The 16,171-nt window shown below is 34.9% G+C and overlaps 1 protein-coding gene across 1 annotated transcript in view; it reads right to left on the reverse strand.

Annotated features, from left to right (window-relative positions):
• The window catches only part of LOC147581010 (protein eyes shut homolog), a 180,227-nt gene that overhangs the window by 55,693 nt on the left and 108,363 nt on the right, over positions 1-16,171 (reverse strand). The window contains exon 5 of the mRNA XM_086707165.1: positions 14,339-14,453. Within this exon, the coding sequence (XP_086563291.1) occupies positions 14,339-14,453 (115 nt within the window). The remainder of the gene's footprint in view (positions 1-14,338; positions 14,454-16,171) is intronic.

The raw sequence follows: 16,171 nt of genomic DNA on the forward strand, positions 1-16,171 counted from the left end.
AATGCCCTCCTAGCAGGGTAACAGCCTCTCCCTGTGAGGTCCGTGGACCCCTTGGACCTTGCTGCCTGCTCCTGGAGATTTGCCCTTGCCACCCGAGTGTGGCCAGGTATTGAGCTGTAGAATTTCTGACTCTGCTCTCCCCTGTTTATAGAGTCCTAATAGTATTGAGACCCTCTCCTTTCTCCTTTCTCCCTTTCTGTCACCTGTGGTTATTTCTTTCCCTTTGCAGACACTTTTGGTGGGGAAAGTGCTTTTCCTGCACTCTCCCCTCTTTCTCTGTCCTCTCTCTGCAAAAAGAGCTGCCTATCCTCCACCGCTTGTCTCTCCCCCAGTTCATAGCTCTGCACCACATACCTGCTGAGTTCTGTGGCTCAAGGTATGCAGATTGTTGTGTTAGTCCTCAGATTAATTTTCTAGGTGTGCAAAATGGTTTGGTGCTGATTTAGCTATACTTCAGGAATGAGAGAACTTCTATGCTGCTACTCCATCTTGACCCCTCCCCTCCTTAAGTGCCCCTTCAGGTCTTTCTTATATTTACTTTGTATATCAGGGGTCTTTTTTTTAAGTTTATTTATTTTTTACTGAGAGAGACAGAGACAAGAGACAGAAAGATAGAAAGAGAGAAATCACACGTGGAAGCATGAGCATGGAGAAAGGCAGAGAGAGAGGGAGATAGAGAATTCCAAGCAGGCTCCACATGCTGACAGCACAAAGCCTGACATGGGGTCAAATCCATTAACTGTGAGACTATGACCTCAGCCAAAAGTTCAGATAAGTTGTACGCTTATCCAAATGAGCCACCCAGGTGCCCCTATACCAGTTTTAATGAGGAGATTAGGGACAATGTACTTCTCTGGGTCAACTCGGTTTATTTTAAAGTTCAGCTCATTCACCTTGGAAAACATCACTGAGTCCTCAACATCATTACTAAAGAGACAGAATGCATGTATTAAAACAATGTGGTTGGCCAATTAGAACTTTGCAGAGTAAGAAGAGAGGCACCTAGTTTTTTAAAACTGAAATTTAATTTATGTATCCTGATTTCTATATTCACTGTTCAAATGAGGTGAGTAATTTTAATTTTCTTTGCATAAAAATTTAACTGGGTGACAGTCCATATTAAGCCTTTTTGTTACAATTATGTAATTAAACTTTGCACCTCATTGTAAAGAGTTCCAGTCATCAGCATATTGTCAGAAGAAATTTTGGGTAAATTAAGAAAGATTGCTTGCAAAAACATACTAACTTTGCATAGGGCAGCTGGAAAGATGGAGTTAGGACTTCAGGTGATCACCAGGCTGAAAGTATTTGGTAACTGACAAAGAATTAGTGAAGCAAATGTTCTCACAAGAGATGTAAGAATAATTAGGGACTGACCCAGATTTGCCAATAGCAAATTCAAAATATAATAGCAACAGCCAACAAAAATACTGTCACTCCTATTCCCTCTGGAACTACAACATTCCTATTGTGACCACTCATCTGCATGCAATTCCCATTCCCTGAACTTTTCTGTCCAACCACAGAATTCAGGTAAGAAAGGATTATAAAGAGCTGGGGAAATGGAATAGGAAAAATATTTAACATTAAGCCTATATCTAAGTATTCAGCTGTCAGTTTGAAGAAATAATCCTTTTTTTGTCCAAATTTTTATTAGTTAACATACAATGTATTAGTTTAATGTGCAGAATTCAGTGATTCATCACTTACATATAATACCCAGTGCTCATTACTGTTGACTTAATACTCATCACTCATTTAACCCATATCCGGCCCACTTCACCTCCAGTAACCTTGTTTGTTCTCCATAGTTAAGAGTATGTTTCTTGGTTTGCCTCTCTTTACCCCCCCATGTCCATCTGTTTCATTTTCTTAATTCCACATATGAATGAAATCATATGTGATTTCATAAGTTCTGACTTATTTTGCTTAGCATAATACTCTTTAGCTCCATTCACATCTTTGCAAATGGCAAGATTTCATTCCTTTTTAATCCTTCTTTATAATACGTGAGTACAATCATCAAACTTAAATTTTGATTGATGTAAAGCATGAGATAGGACTACGACCTGTTTTATTCAGCAGTGTATGCCTATGTACAGAGTTTCTACAAAGTAGTTTTCAATAAACACTATTTCAATGAGAACAGCTAGTGACATGGCACAAATAAGAAGGGTAGAGACCCCTGACTAAAGATTTCACCAAAACTTACTGAAGAAGAATGAAAGTTAGTTAATCCATGGGCATCTGTGATTACCTATGATTATATCTATCTTCAAGACATTGGACATATAGTAAATTATATGTGTCTCTCACTTTGTAGTGTGGATTACCTCATTTTTCATTAACTCTTCCATTGGTTTCTTAGAGTTCCAGGTGAAAATATTACTTCATAATTTGTTAAAGATAATATCAGAATCATATAGATCACAATTTATAAAAATTGGGAAAAATACCAGTTAAACAGTGTTCCATATATAAACCGGCCCTAGTTCAAAGCCTGTTATACCAGACAAAAAATTGATAGGACCCCATTTAGTTTGCCAATGTGTCCTGGTGTGGGTGATAAATTAGTAAGTCATGTATACATGCAGGATACATTAGCTGGGGCTATTCCTGTCTGAGTGACTAATGGGAGAGCAAAATGTTAAAAGACAAGATCTCACTTTATGAGCATGCCTGCTGTTTCCTAAGTAAGTGACAAATGGACCGATAAGCATGCTCACCATTTCAGAGTAAACACAGAATTTTAACCAATGAATGATGAGTCCATTGCTTCTAAGATACAGAACCAACCAATCATCTTGTTTATTTTTTCTGACCTTCACTGATTCATCTGTGTCAATTAGTTACAGACAGCTCTAAAACTCAACTAAAACTAGAAATGGCCTCTACAAATAAGTCTAGAGTGACTTATTTTTGTGTTTCATGGCTATCTTTTGGAAAGGACCTATGGTCATAGGTCATGTATGTTTTCAGTTAGGGAGTTTCTCTAATCATTTTCAGCTAGAAAATATTTGTGTGTAGAATAAATTTTCTTGGAAATCTTTTTCTTTCCAATTGCTGCCATAATAAAGTATATAACCCTAGTAATGTAAAATCTTTATTCTCTTATATTTATGTAGGTTGGAAGTCCATAATCAGTCCTACTCAGATAAAGTAAGGATTCAGGAGGGCTAGCTGCTTCTGTAGGCTCTGAGGGGAGAATCTGTTTCCTTACATTTTTCACCTTCTAGTGGTTGCCTATATTCCTTGGCTCATGGGCAATCCCTTATACAATCAAAGAACATCATTACAATCTCTGCTTCCATCATCACATCACTTTCATGGTCTCAGACTCCTTCTGTAGCCCTCTTATAAGGATCTTTGTGATTACATGAAGCCTATCTGGATAATCCAGGACAATATATCAAATCCTTGTCTTGATCACATCTTCAGAGTCTTTTTTTCCATGTAAGATGATATTGATAGGTTCTAGGGATTAGAACATGGCATTTTGGGGTGCCTTTCTGCACTCAACCGTACTCTGGATTTCCCTGAAACTGTTCATGAAAGCTATGCCTTCAATTTAAATTCACATGTACTTTTGATACCTCTTTTTAGGTATTTAGCCTTAGCATATCTACAGATATTATGGCTCTAACTCCTGTTAATGAGCACTCTGAGAGGAAAGTTCCTTCTTAGAGATTCAAAACATAATAAATGAGATTCACATAAATAACCACACTTTTGAAAAATAGCTTCACCAATGATTTTTCCTTAATTACAAGAGGCAAAATTTTAAATTGTAATAACTTCATGATTTTTTCTTCTACTCCTTTTTCTTTCATTATGAAATAAGACCTGTTGACATCTGTAGATTTTCTAAGGTATTTAAAGTGTTTATATTAGTTTCCTTTAAATATGAACATTTCAATCATTCACAGGGATTGCACTAGTTTAGATTAATTAAGTTGTCACCTCTTATAATTAGGCTGTTTTAATTTACTTTGTCACTTGATATAAAAATTCTGATGAAAGTAGGAAAAATAAATTATAAAATATATGCTTGAAACTCCCTTCATTCTTTTTCTTATAAATTGATAATAGTACAAAATAAAATTAAATCAATTTTTTAATGTGGGAGAAATTTTTGAATATATTCATCATTTAAATTTATTCATCACTATTATATAGCTAGTACTAATTATTATAATCGTGCAGAAAATATATGGAATTACAATGTATTACTTGTTGTAAATCAGTTAACTTACATATGTACTCTGTATCTAGAAGTGACAGTGACATAAGCACTAATTCCTGAGTATTTCTATTTTTGTCCTAGAACTACTATTAAGACACCCATATGTTTTCTGAACACAAAGTTCTTGACATATAATTGAAGCTGTGTGGTAACTTAAATTTCTATTAGCGCTTCTAAGATGGGAGCACCTGTTGCTTTATTATCACTTGCTGCCTAGGAAGGCAAAGTCATGACAACTCAGATAATACGATGTTAGTCTAAACACAAAAGAGTTTCTACCACTTTTTTGACTAACAATATAGAACAATAAAATCTTTTGAGGATTGGTTAAACATATAGGAACAGGTTTTTTTGTGTATTCCTTGAAAAAAAATCATTCCAAGTCAAAACATGTTGTTTGTGCTTTCTTATTGAAAATATGATTGTGATTCAAATGATTAAAATATATTGAAGAACTAAAATAAAGAAGTAATATATGCACAGGAAAAGACTTACAAGATTAAAGCTAATGTGAGGCCACTATTCTCTTTCAAACACTATTTCAGGCAATAGTCAACTTCCCCACCAAAACTGTCCAACAGGGATGGGATAAATTACCCACTTAATGAAGTAGAGAGAGAAAGCCATTGAGAAACATGTCTATGAAAGAGAGAGAAGAGCAAAGGAATAACAGTCTCTGAGGTATAAGACATGGATCAGAAGATTATTGAAGTGCACCCTGATTATATAGCTTTCCTAAAACTCTGTCAAGCAGTTCAATGACTCAATCCTACTCCTGTCTCCCCTCTCCTTAAAAACAAAGTAGAGAGAACTCATTCTTATCACACATTTCATGCTACTTAACCTATTTTTTCATCCAAATATTCAATAATATAATGAGCAGAAAAAATCAAACAAATTTAATCTAATTCAGTATTTCAGAGGAAAGGGTTAAAAAGCAGAGTTTGTGGGGCGCATGGGTGTCTCAGTTGGTTAAGCGACCAACTTCAGCTCAGGTCATGCCCTCATGGTTTGTGGTTCGAGACCTGTGTCAGGCTCTGCACTGACAGCTTACAGCCTGGAGCCTGCTTTAGCTTCTGTGTCTCCCTTTCTCTGGCCCATCCCCTGCTCACACTGTCTCTCCCTCCCTCTCCCTTCAAAAAATTAATAAATGAACTTTAAAAAAATTAAAAACAAGCAGAGTTTGTAACCAAGCAGCATATATTCCTCTTTCTGAACTGAAAGCAATGAGTCTGTTCCCAAGAAAGGAAGAAAAATAACAGGAAAACAATTTGACTTAACCTACTCTATGCACCTAACTCAGTTGCGGAGCTCACATAAACTAGAAAAAAAGGTTTCTCACTCTGGAATTCTATCTTATGCTATGGGTCTGAGGTTCTTTAACTTTCATGAAGTCTGTTTTTCTTTCTGTGCACAAGTTTTATTATTTTCCGACTTTCACAGACTAAATTTCCTCTAAGGCAGGTTTTCTGAACCACAGCAATACAGATATTTTGAACCTGATATTTCTTTGTTGTGGAGGGCTGTCACGTGCATTGCAGGATATTTGGCAGTAAACCTGGTGGCTATCCACCAGATAGCAGTAGCAGGCTCAATCTCTATGTGACAACCAAAAAATGTCTCTAGACACTGCCAAGTATCCCCCGGTGGGCAAAAATTATAGTTGATTGCTCCAGGGAGCTTTTGTATCTGATCTCACCTATTCTTTTCCAGAGATGTCTATATCTCTCACCACAAACTATGGCACTACCCACCCATTCTTTAATCCTGAAGAAATGTCTCTGAGGACTGAAAAAGAATGAACATGTTGGTGTAATTTCTGGTTGAGGGTACAATTACAAGGTACCTTATTAGCTTAGAATAGTTATAGGCCAGTAGGAAGAAGTTTCAGCTTTTCTGTTCAACTTATTAGGCTTCATCAGCAGATCATAGTGTCAATTTTAGATTTTTTTCCATTTTGTATATGTGTGCAAACTAATATTTTTAAGTGTTCATAACTTAACTTATCCAATGTTTAACTTTAGCTTATCCAATGTCCCTTTCTTTGATTTATTGACTTTTTATCATTTTTTACATAAAAAAAAACAACATTGGGGGTATTTTGTGCATTACATTTCTTTCTACCTTCACGACATGTATCTCCCCCCAGATCCCACGTCAAGATAGCTTTGACGAACCCATTACTAAGAGAGACCTCCTGTTGGTCAATTTATGGAAACTTTACTCTTCCTATATAGAAGCATCTCTCCAAATAGGCTCCTATCTACTACACTTGGAATGACTTGCTTTTGCTGAAATTTTGCTGCCTTCTCTGAAAGAAGGGTAGTCCAGTACAAAGAAACAAAGGTATTTACCTATATAGAGCTTAAATTTCATCATAATATACTCTTATAGACCATGAAAAAGATATGTGAAGAACTATACTGTTATCTGGGAAACTGAATGGCATTTATTAAGGAAAAACATATGAAAAGGAGATAACGTGTATGGACCAGAAGTGAGTATTTAGCATTTCAGTTGGATGTCTATGAAAGAACTTACTGAAAAAGTAAACATTTAGAAAATAGCTAAACAGAATGGAAAACCCCACAAATCAGAAATTTGAGTCAAAATCTTCAAGATAAAAGCCCTGAGGCCAGGAGAGAGCATGCTTGGGTTCTTCTAAGGACTTTGAAGGAACTGTTGCTATTTTAGTGTGAGCTAGAAGGAATATGATCACATTGAGCCTCTGGTTAAATACTTACCTGATCTAGCCCCTGGAAAGTTTAATGTTGTAAGCTTTCAAATTCGTCTGGGTATGTGTGTGTGAATGCAAAAGAGAGAGAGAGAGAGAGAGAGAGAGAGAGAGAGAGAGAGAGAGAGACGGAGAGAGATGGAGGGAGGGAGGGAGAGAGGGAGAGAGGGAAAGAGTGAGAGGAATATTCTGTTTAGATTTTCTGTTGTTGCAACTACAATTTTAAAACTCTAACTCCCACCCCAAATGCAAATTGTATTCATATGGAATTCTAATTTGAGCTTTACTTCTTTCAGTGTTCAGTGTGAGTTTGCATAAGTCACGCTTGTTGAAAATTATTGTAAAAAAAAAAGATTTAACTAGAGGATGGAAATAGAAAAGAGGAATGAAACAGATGGTAAAGTTAAACTAGATGAGTTTTAAATTTTGGTTTTTTTTGTTGGTTCCCCAATGAAACCTTATAGGAAACTTAAAAAGATGAGATAAAACATGAACCGCATCCTTATATCTGCATCCCTGAACCAGTTATAAAAGAAGACAACCAAAGGACCAGTGTATAAAGCTCTCATGGCATTTTCTTTGATGGTATAAAAAGCAACAGCAACAAATCTGGCATAAAATCAGAATGTTATAAAATATTTGAATGGGCACAGACCAGAAATTATGGCTCTGTGTATATTATGTATCAAAAATTAAATTAAATTTATTAGTAAATCATTGAAACTCTAAGGCAAAGAAATCCTGAATCATTGGTATGATGCAATGAAAATAGTATTTAATTGCATAGTGTCTATATTCTAGCTTTATAGTGTGCATAATATCAATCATATTTCTTAATTTAGTGTTCATTTTTTAATTTTTAAAACAATTTTTTAATGTTTATTTTATTTTCAAGAGACAGAGAGAGCACAATCAGGGGAGGGGCAGAGAAAGAGGGAGACACAGAATCCAAAGCATACTCCAGGTCCAACCTGTTGGCACAGAGCCCGATGTGGGGCTCAAACTCCTGAATTGTGAGATCATGACCTGAGCTGAAGTTCAACACCTAACTGACTAAACCACCCAGTTGTCCGATTATTTTTAACTTAATATTAAGATATTAATTAATTTATTTTGAGAGAGAGAGAGAGAGAGAGAGAGCATGCATGCATGACTGGGGGAGAAGCAGAGAGAGAGGGAAGAGAAAGAATCCCAAACAGGCTACATGCTCAACCAGAGCCAATGCAAGACTGGATATCAAAACTGTGGGATCACAACCTGAGCCACTATCAAGGGTAGAATGCTCAACTAACTGAGCCACCCAGGTGCCACTATTCATTTTTATAAACACGAAATGACAATAAGAATAGTTTTTTACCCTTTTTTCACTATGAGCTCTTAATTTTTTTCAGTGACTTAGTTTTTGTGGTTATGAGAAATCTGACTCTCATTTGGGAAGTAACAATTGTTTTACCATGGGAGCTATTTATATTATTAATATTGAGATTAATATTGACATTGTGAAACTGCTTGATTAGAAATTCCTCATCATAATTTCAATGAGAAGGTTCAGCATCATTTTGCCACTTTAATTATAGAGAAAATGAATTGAAAAAAGGGAAATTTAACTCATGATGAAGAGCATGGCTTAGAATTAATAAAGTTCTGACCTACATTCTTTTTTTTACTCCTAATATTGTTGAGCCTGTTGCATTTAATATAAACTTTTCAATGTCAAAGTTGTTATGGAATATGTTTTATTCTTCATAATACTCCAATTAAATGTATATTCAAAAAATAAAACATTTTTTCTGATTATAATTTTAGTCTAATTCCATTAACAGGGGTAAACCACTGCCAGGTTGTTGGTTTATTTTCTTTTAACCCTTATTATACACATCTGTACAATACAAATAACATTCAGGCTTCACTGGCCATCGCAACTCTGGTTAACCTTGGTGTTTAGATCTGGATTTTGACTCAGAGCCTCTCAGCCCCATGATTTTCTCTCTAGTTCCCTGTTTCCCTGTCTCTGTGTATATTAACTTGTCCCTAGACTACATAGGTTGCAGGCCTCAGATAATTCACTCTTTCTATTAAGTCAATTCAAATATATAGGAGAAATTTATATTTATTAAGATATTACAAAATGCTGAGTGATTATGGGGACAGAAGACATCAGAAGCTACACCACCTTGTACCATCTAACTGGCTTCCCCTGCTCCCCGCACTTCTTACTGCCTGAAAAAGACTGGGGTCTTGACATATAATCTCTCATGATGTCTGAACACTCAAAGAGGTGAAGTCCAATGGATAATCTCTGTGGGAGTAGTGCTGACATGCCTATTGACCTGTCCCACAATTCAGGAAGTACATATTTTACTTTGTTACAAGAAGCTAAATACCTTATATATACACATCTAACCCCAAATTAAAGTTAGAATAATATAGCCATTTCTCATTAAACATTTTGATCTGAGTAATTTACAAGTATCATAATACAGTTCAAAAACATACTCTAAATTAGATGCATATTTTATTATAGGGATACATTATAATTTTAAGCTATTCTTGTTTGCTTAATTTGTTTACTTTTATTCTAAAATAAATAATAACATAGTGAATATTTTCTATACATGTTTAATATAATTCTGCTTTCTTACTTTAGGGATTTCTAAAAATTGAATTATTACAGATGGAAAAACTTAGGTATATGCTCTAAATTTCCAACTGGCAGTCCTATTTTCCCCAAATACATGTGAAAAGGCTGTCTCATTAAGTGTGTATACTTTTGGGTTTTAATGCAGAAGTATAAAATGATAGGTCCATATTGCCTCAAATGATATTTTGTTGATTTTTAGAAACTTTGAACATTTTAAAAGTGCGTTTATTTTACACTTGCTTTTTTATCTAAAGATTATCTATAAAAATCTAGTGTCTAAATTTATTGTTTTTTCTTTAAAAATGACTAATAAAATATATATATAGTTTTGCATGAAGTAACAAATATGCTCCACTATGACAGAGTATTTTTTAATTTCTTGGCAAGCAATCAAGTGCCAAGGTGATTAAGACATGGAGCTTAATAAAAGTAGTAATATTCAAGCCTCTATTCACTTACCACCACAGTGCCATCAACAGCAACAAAGTGGTACCAGACATTTTTCCCCCTGAGGAACAACATGGGGCAAGAGTCCCAGTGAATGCAGCACAGATGAAGGAAACTTCTCATTGCTAAGGAGCCTTGAAAAAAAGGTTCTGGACTCTTTATGGGTTTGGTGGGGAGGGAAAGAAAAAGAGGCCTAAGAGTGTAAAAATATTAAGTCAATGTGGAAAAATGTGCCCCCTTCCATAAAGAGGTCTCTCTGGAGGCACATGGGAAATGTCCCAGCTGAGTCCCTCTGCTCCCCTGTAATGAAATAGGCCTCTGAATAAGGTCTGTGTGTTGTTGAGAAGAATAATCTGAAACTATTGTGTGTTACATTTTGTTTTCATTTAGCTAAGTGGATTGATAGTACCATCTGCATTTTGTATATCTTTACTGATTTTCTGTCTATTTATTCTACCGATTACTGAATGGGAGGTACTCACATCTCAAGTATAAGTGTAGTTTTACTTATTTCTCTTTTGCATTATGTCAGTTTCTGCTTCATATATTTTGAAGCTCTGTTATTAAATGTACAATTCAATATGATTAGTTGACCTGCTTATGTTTATGAAATAAAGTCATTTTTAATAGTTTGTTACATTGAAATCAACATGTAATGAAGATTTGTTATTAATAAGACTAAACCAGTATTTATTTTGCTTAATTTTTACATGATATCTCTCTCTCATTATTTTACTTTGTTTAGTTTTTATATAATATCTCTCTCTCATTATTTTGCTTTCAACATGTCTTTTTATATGAAATAAGTATCTTTTAAATATTTGAGTTTGTTTCAGATGCCATTAGTAATATCTCTGCCTATTAATGGAAGTGTGTAATCAATTTATATTTACTGTGATCCTGGATATAGCTGGATTTAAGTATATCATATTACTATTTACTTGTTTTATACCCTCTCTTTTCCTTCCTTCTGAATGTAAATATATTTTTCTCTAAGGAGAAGGAATAGTTTATATCTCTCCTTAAAATGTTATAGTTTAATATATAAAACTCTGATATTGTTTGACATGTTCAAAAATTAGTAACACAAACATCAAAGTGGAAAAAATGTCATTTAAAAAATTCCAAAAAATATTATAACTTAAAAATTGCATTTTGTATTTACTTCCAAAAATAATTTGAATATAATATGCATTTTGTTTTCTTTAATATATTACAGTGAACTTAAATATCATGAAAAATAGTGTTAATTACCACCATTTATAACCATTACACAATATGAACAATACATTTGTGAATACACATTAAATTTTAAATTACTTAACTTAAATATAAACTATTTCAGAACTTCAGTATAGCCATAACTATGATTATTAATCAGTAAGGAAAATTATATATCTGAAGCAATATTCTATTGTTAAGACCATTAGTAATGCATATTATTTTCATCATCATCTAAATTTTAACCCAGTGATAAGAACTATAGTATTCCTTTCTTGCTAATATTTTATTTAATGGAAGTCATTAATTTAAGGTAGAATTACTGAGAAGGCAGATTTGTCAAGGTGATGATAAGTTCAGTCAAGCTCTTTAAAGAATAAATTAAAACTGGATTCAGAGTCAGTAACATAACTTGTTGAGACACTAGAATAGGTGAGATTTGCTACAGAGAAATGATGGTGGAGGAAGAGAAAATTAAAAATAAACGTCAGTATAAATGCTCAGAGACTATCTTGAAACAAAACAGAAATGAAAACCCAAAATATAAGTAATATAAAAGAAATTCAAACCAAAGTAGGAGAGACATTTCAATTAGACAATCTCCTATTAAGGAAAGGGTAAATATATTTTAAAGGAAAAAGAAGTGCTAGTACATTGTACTGAAAGTAGGTATGTATATAGTATCTAAAAGTATGAGTTCTGGAGTTGCATAGAGTAAGTTTAAATCTATCTTAATCCCTCCGTATCAAAATGTATGAACTTAAATATTAAAAGCTCAACAGATTTTTAAGTTTCTATAAATTGAATGGTATTTAAGCGTAGATCATGGAATACTACTTGGCAATGAGAAAGAATGAAATATGGCCTTTTGTAACAACGTGGATGGAACTGGAGAGTGTTATGCTAAGTGAAAAAAGTCATACAGAGAAAGACAGATACCATATGTTTTCACTCTTATGTGGATCCTGAGAAACTTAACAGAAGACCATGGGGGAGGGGAAGAAAAAAAAAAGAGAGGGAGGGAGCCAAACTATAAGAGACTCTTAAAAACTGAGAATAAACTGAGGGTTGATGGGGGGTGGGAGGGAGGGGAAAGTGGATGATGGGCATTGAAGAGGGCACCTGTTGGGATAAGCACTGGGTGTTAAAAAGAAAATTAAAATATGAAATCAATGAGATCAAATGAAGTAATGACTATAAATGATATGCTATAATATCTAAGGTATTACAGATGCAAAATAAATATTATGTTCTAATCCTGTATATCATTGTACAGTAACACTATTATATTTTAGCATTTTTCCAGAAGTAGACAAATGTATACATATAAATTTGTCCATGATTCATTCCATAAGTTGGCTTTTCATCACTTACAAAAATATTTCATTAAAATATTTTGTATTTAGAGAAAAAAATAAAAGGCCATAATCCTACCCTCATTTGCCAGAACTGTTTTAAGAAATAAAGCTTGATAGGGGCACCTGGGTGGTTCAGTTGGTTAAGTGTCCAACTCTTGATTTTGCCTCAGGTCATAACCCTACTGCTTGTGGGATCAAGCCCTGCATTGGGCTCCATGCTGACAGCATGGAGCCTGCTTGGGATTCTCTCTCTCTCTCTCTCTCTCTCTCTCTCTCTCTCTCTCTCGCTGTCCCTCCCCTGCTCGTGTATTCTCTTTCTGTCTCTCAAAAGAAATAAATAAACTTTTTTTAAAAAATGAAATAAAGGGGCGCCTGGGTGGCGCAGTCGGTTGAGCGTCCGACTTCAGCCAGGTCACGATCTCGCACTCCGTGAGTTCGAGCCCCGCGTCGGGCTCTGGGCTGATGGCTCAGAGCCTGGAGCCTGTTTCAGATTCTGTGTCTCCCTCTCTCTCTGCCCCTTCCCCGTTCATGCTCTGTCTCTCTGTGTCCCAAAAATAAATAAACGTTGAAAAAAAAATTAAAAAAAAAATGAAATAAAGCATCATAAACAGATTTCTTTTTTTTTTTTTTTTTTTTTTAATTTTTTTTTTTCAACGTTTATTTATTTTTGGGACAGAGAGAGACAGAGCATGAATGGGGGAGGGGTAGAGAGAGAGGGAGACATAGAATCGGAAACAGGCTCCAGGCTCTGAGCCATCAGCCCAGAGCCTGACGCGGGGCTCGAACTCACAGACCGCGAGATCGTGACCTGGCTGAAGCCGGACGCTTAACCGACTGCGCCACCCAGGCGCCCCTATAAACAGATTTCAAGTTTGCTTTGTACCCTCCCTGATTTCTTTCCCCACCTGTCCCCTTGGAGAACTCTTCTAGTAAAGCCAGTGTGTGTATTTCTGATATATGTATTTAGTTAAAAAATAACTAATCATTATCAGACTATGTATATATCTACCAGACTTCAATAAGATTTTAAAATTCAACATTATGTTTGATACTTATTAACTAATAATACATGTCACTATTGTTCACTTATTTTAACCACTCATCGTAATTCCACAGTGTGACTACGCTATGATGAATTTACCCACTGTCCTATCCATAGGCTTTAGTTTGTTTCAGGTTTGCCATGAAAATTCTTGTATGTCTCTTTCAGTGCACACCTGATAATTTCTCCAGGAAACATACTAAAAGTGGAAATGCTGAGTTGTAGGATATGCCTTACATTGTGTGCAGCACACCCATTGTGTATTTGTAAAGTCATTTTAAAAACTATCCACCAAAAAAAGAGCATATTTGTATATTGTAACTCCAAGACTAATTTTATTCTCCATCTAATTTAAGAGCTAAGGCATTAGTGACTGTGGTTTTATATATACAGAAATATATCACCAGGATTCAATTAACTATATACTTATTTTACAATAAACACACTTACTAGAACTCTTATTAATGCCCTTCCTACATAATTCTTATAAGTTAAACATGTCTACTACTAAATTTATAGAAGTCATGGTTAAATATACCTATAAGGATATAATTCTCTGGCTTAGATTAATAAAAGCATTTGAAATACAGACTGCCTGAAGCTATTGTATTTTCAAGTGCTAAATTACTCTGCCATGTATGAAATTACTTACTCTGAATCTTCCACTTATATTGAAATGCCATCCTTCATTCAGACAGTTGATGCTGAGCCGTCTACAGTGGTCAATTACTTTCTCACAGTTTTTTCCAGTAAATCCTAGCAAACAACTGTAAATACATCCATGTAAATAGGAAAAGTTACAATGTAAATATTATCACAAAAGTCTATTAGCAATCTGACAAAAATAATAATGCTTTGTTTAAATCACATACAAGGCATATTACTACCTGATATTTTCAACCATTAATTTTGTCTATGCATATTTCTGTTCTTAGTTATCTATTTAGTGAGAATCTGATAATTTCTCCAGGAAAGGCTATTCATTTAATAGCCTTAATATCATCTTTTGAGAATTTAAAAGTAAAATAAACTTAGGCCTAATTGAATACTTAACAATAAAATACAGGTTTTAGAAAACTATCAGAATAAATAAGACCATTATTAAAATGTGAAAAAGAAAGATGACAGGTGAGATTTCTAATGCTTAGTAAAGCCATTCTCCACTGATGATTTGCTACAAGGATCTGATGACACACATGAATTTGAGACATAGTATAGAGAGTTACATTGAACAGTAATGGTATGGCCACAACTGGGCTAATTGCAGAGACTTATTTATGTTCATCCTCACTTTAAAAAAAAAAATAAAGCAATCTTGTAGTGTAAATGCCTAGGAATAAGCTTTTTTGATTATAATGAGAATGCCTGACATCAATCTTTTGATTGACAAGGCATCCACTTCAGACATCCATCCCTAGTAAATGTTTTGCCAGCTGTATCACACAGCTACTAGCTACACAACTAGATCAGAAGCCAGGCCTTCCCTTCCAATGAAGTTCCCTTTTAACAAACTCCTGTGTAACTAAATAACTGACCCCCTGAGTGACCCTGAATTTCCTTTCCCACTCCCTAATTCTCACTCTTTTGTTCTAAATTCACCAGTAAAGAATGAATCTGTGAAACTGCAGACACCCCACTCTGGACCCCAATGAAAGCAGAAACCTAGGTCCACGTATTTCCTCTCTCTCTCTCTCTCTCTCTGCCAGCAACTTGGCTGCTGGCCTGTGGGCATGCCTTGTACCCCCCAGAACTTGGGAATGCTTAACCTTGTTTTTCAAAGATCCCTGATGGTAGGTGCATCTTGCAATCATACGAGCCACAGGGGGCAGTCTAGCCATAACATTGGCTCCTGTGGGGGAAACATATGCAGAAGCTGCCACAAGTGGTATTGGCCTGGGTGATTCCCCAGGCATCCCTGGCTGATAGCATCTCTATCAATAGGTTGAGACATGCACAAACAAATCTAGATACCAGTTTACTTCAATTCATGAGCTGCAATCAATAAGATGCTAAGAACACACGGTGTTTTGTCTTTCTTTGCCCTCACTTATTTATTTGTGAGAAATATTCCTATACTTTAAATCACATTTAGTAAACTTTCTATCAAGTGAATGGAGCACCAAATTAAATGATGATGTGTCTCTCTAAAGTGGATACTAGTGATTTTAAGACCGAAATAATACTTTTAAGACAAAGTTGTTTTAAGCTGATTTAATAATGAAGCAAATTGTACAATATATTAATTATTTCAAGTTTATTTTAAGAACACAGGAGAATTTCATAAAAGAAGGAATCAAAGGCCATGTTGACACAGTTTAATGGAAACAGCATCAGTAAAATACTTAGTAATTCTCTTCCCCTGCTGTTCAAGGCACAGCATGGCACTTTCAACTTGTAGAATTAAATCATTCCCTCCGTTGTGTCAGCAATGCCATCCATTTTTTAGCACCTACTATGTTCCAGCCACTAGTTTAATTATTTTCAC

This window comes from Puma concolor, chromosome B2 (assembly GCF_028749965.1).
Source record: "Puma concolor isolate L17-30 chromosome B2, mPumCon1.1.hap2, whole genome shotgun sequence".
NCBI classification, from domain to species: Eukaryota; Metazoa; Chordata; class Mammalia; order Carnivora; family Felidae; genus Puma; species Puma concolor.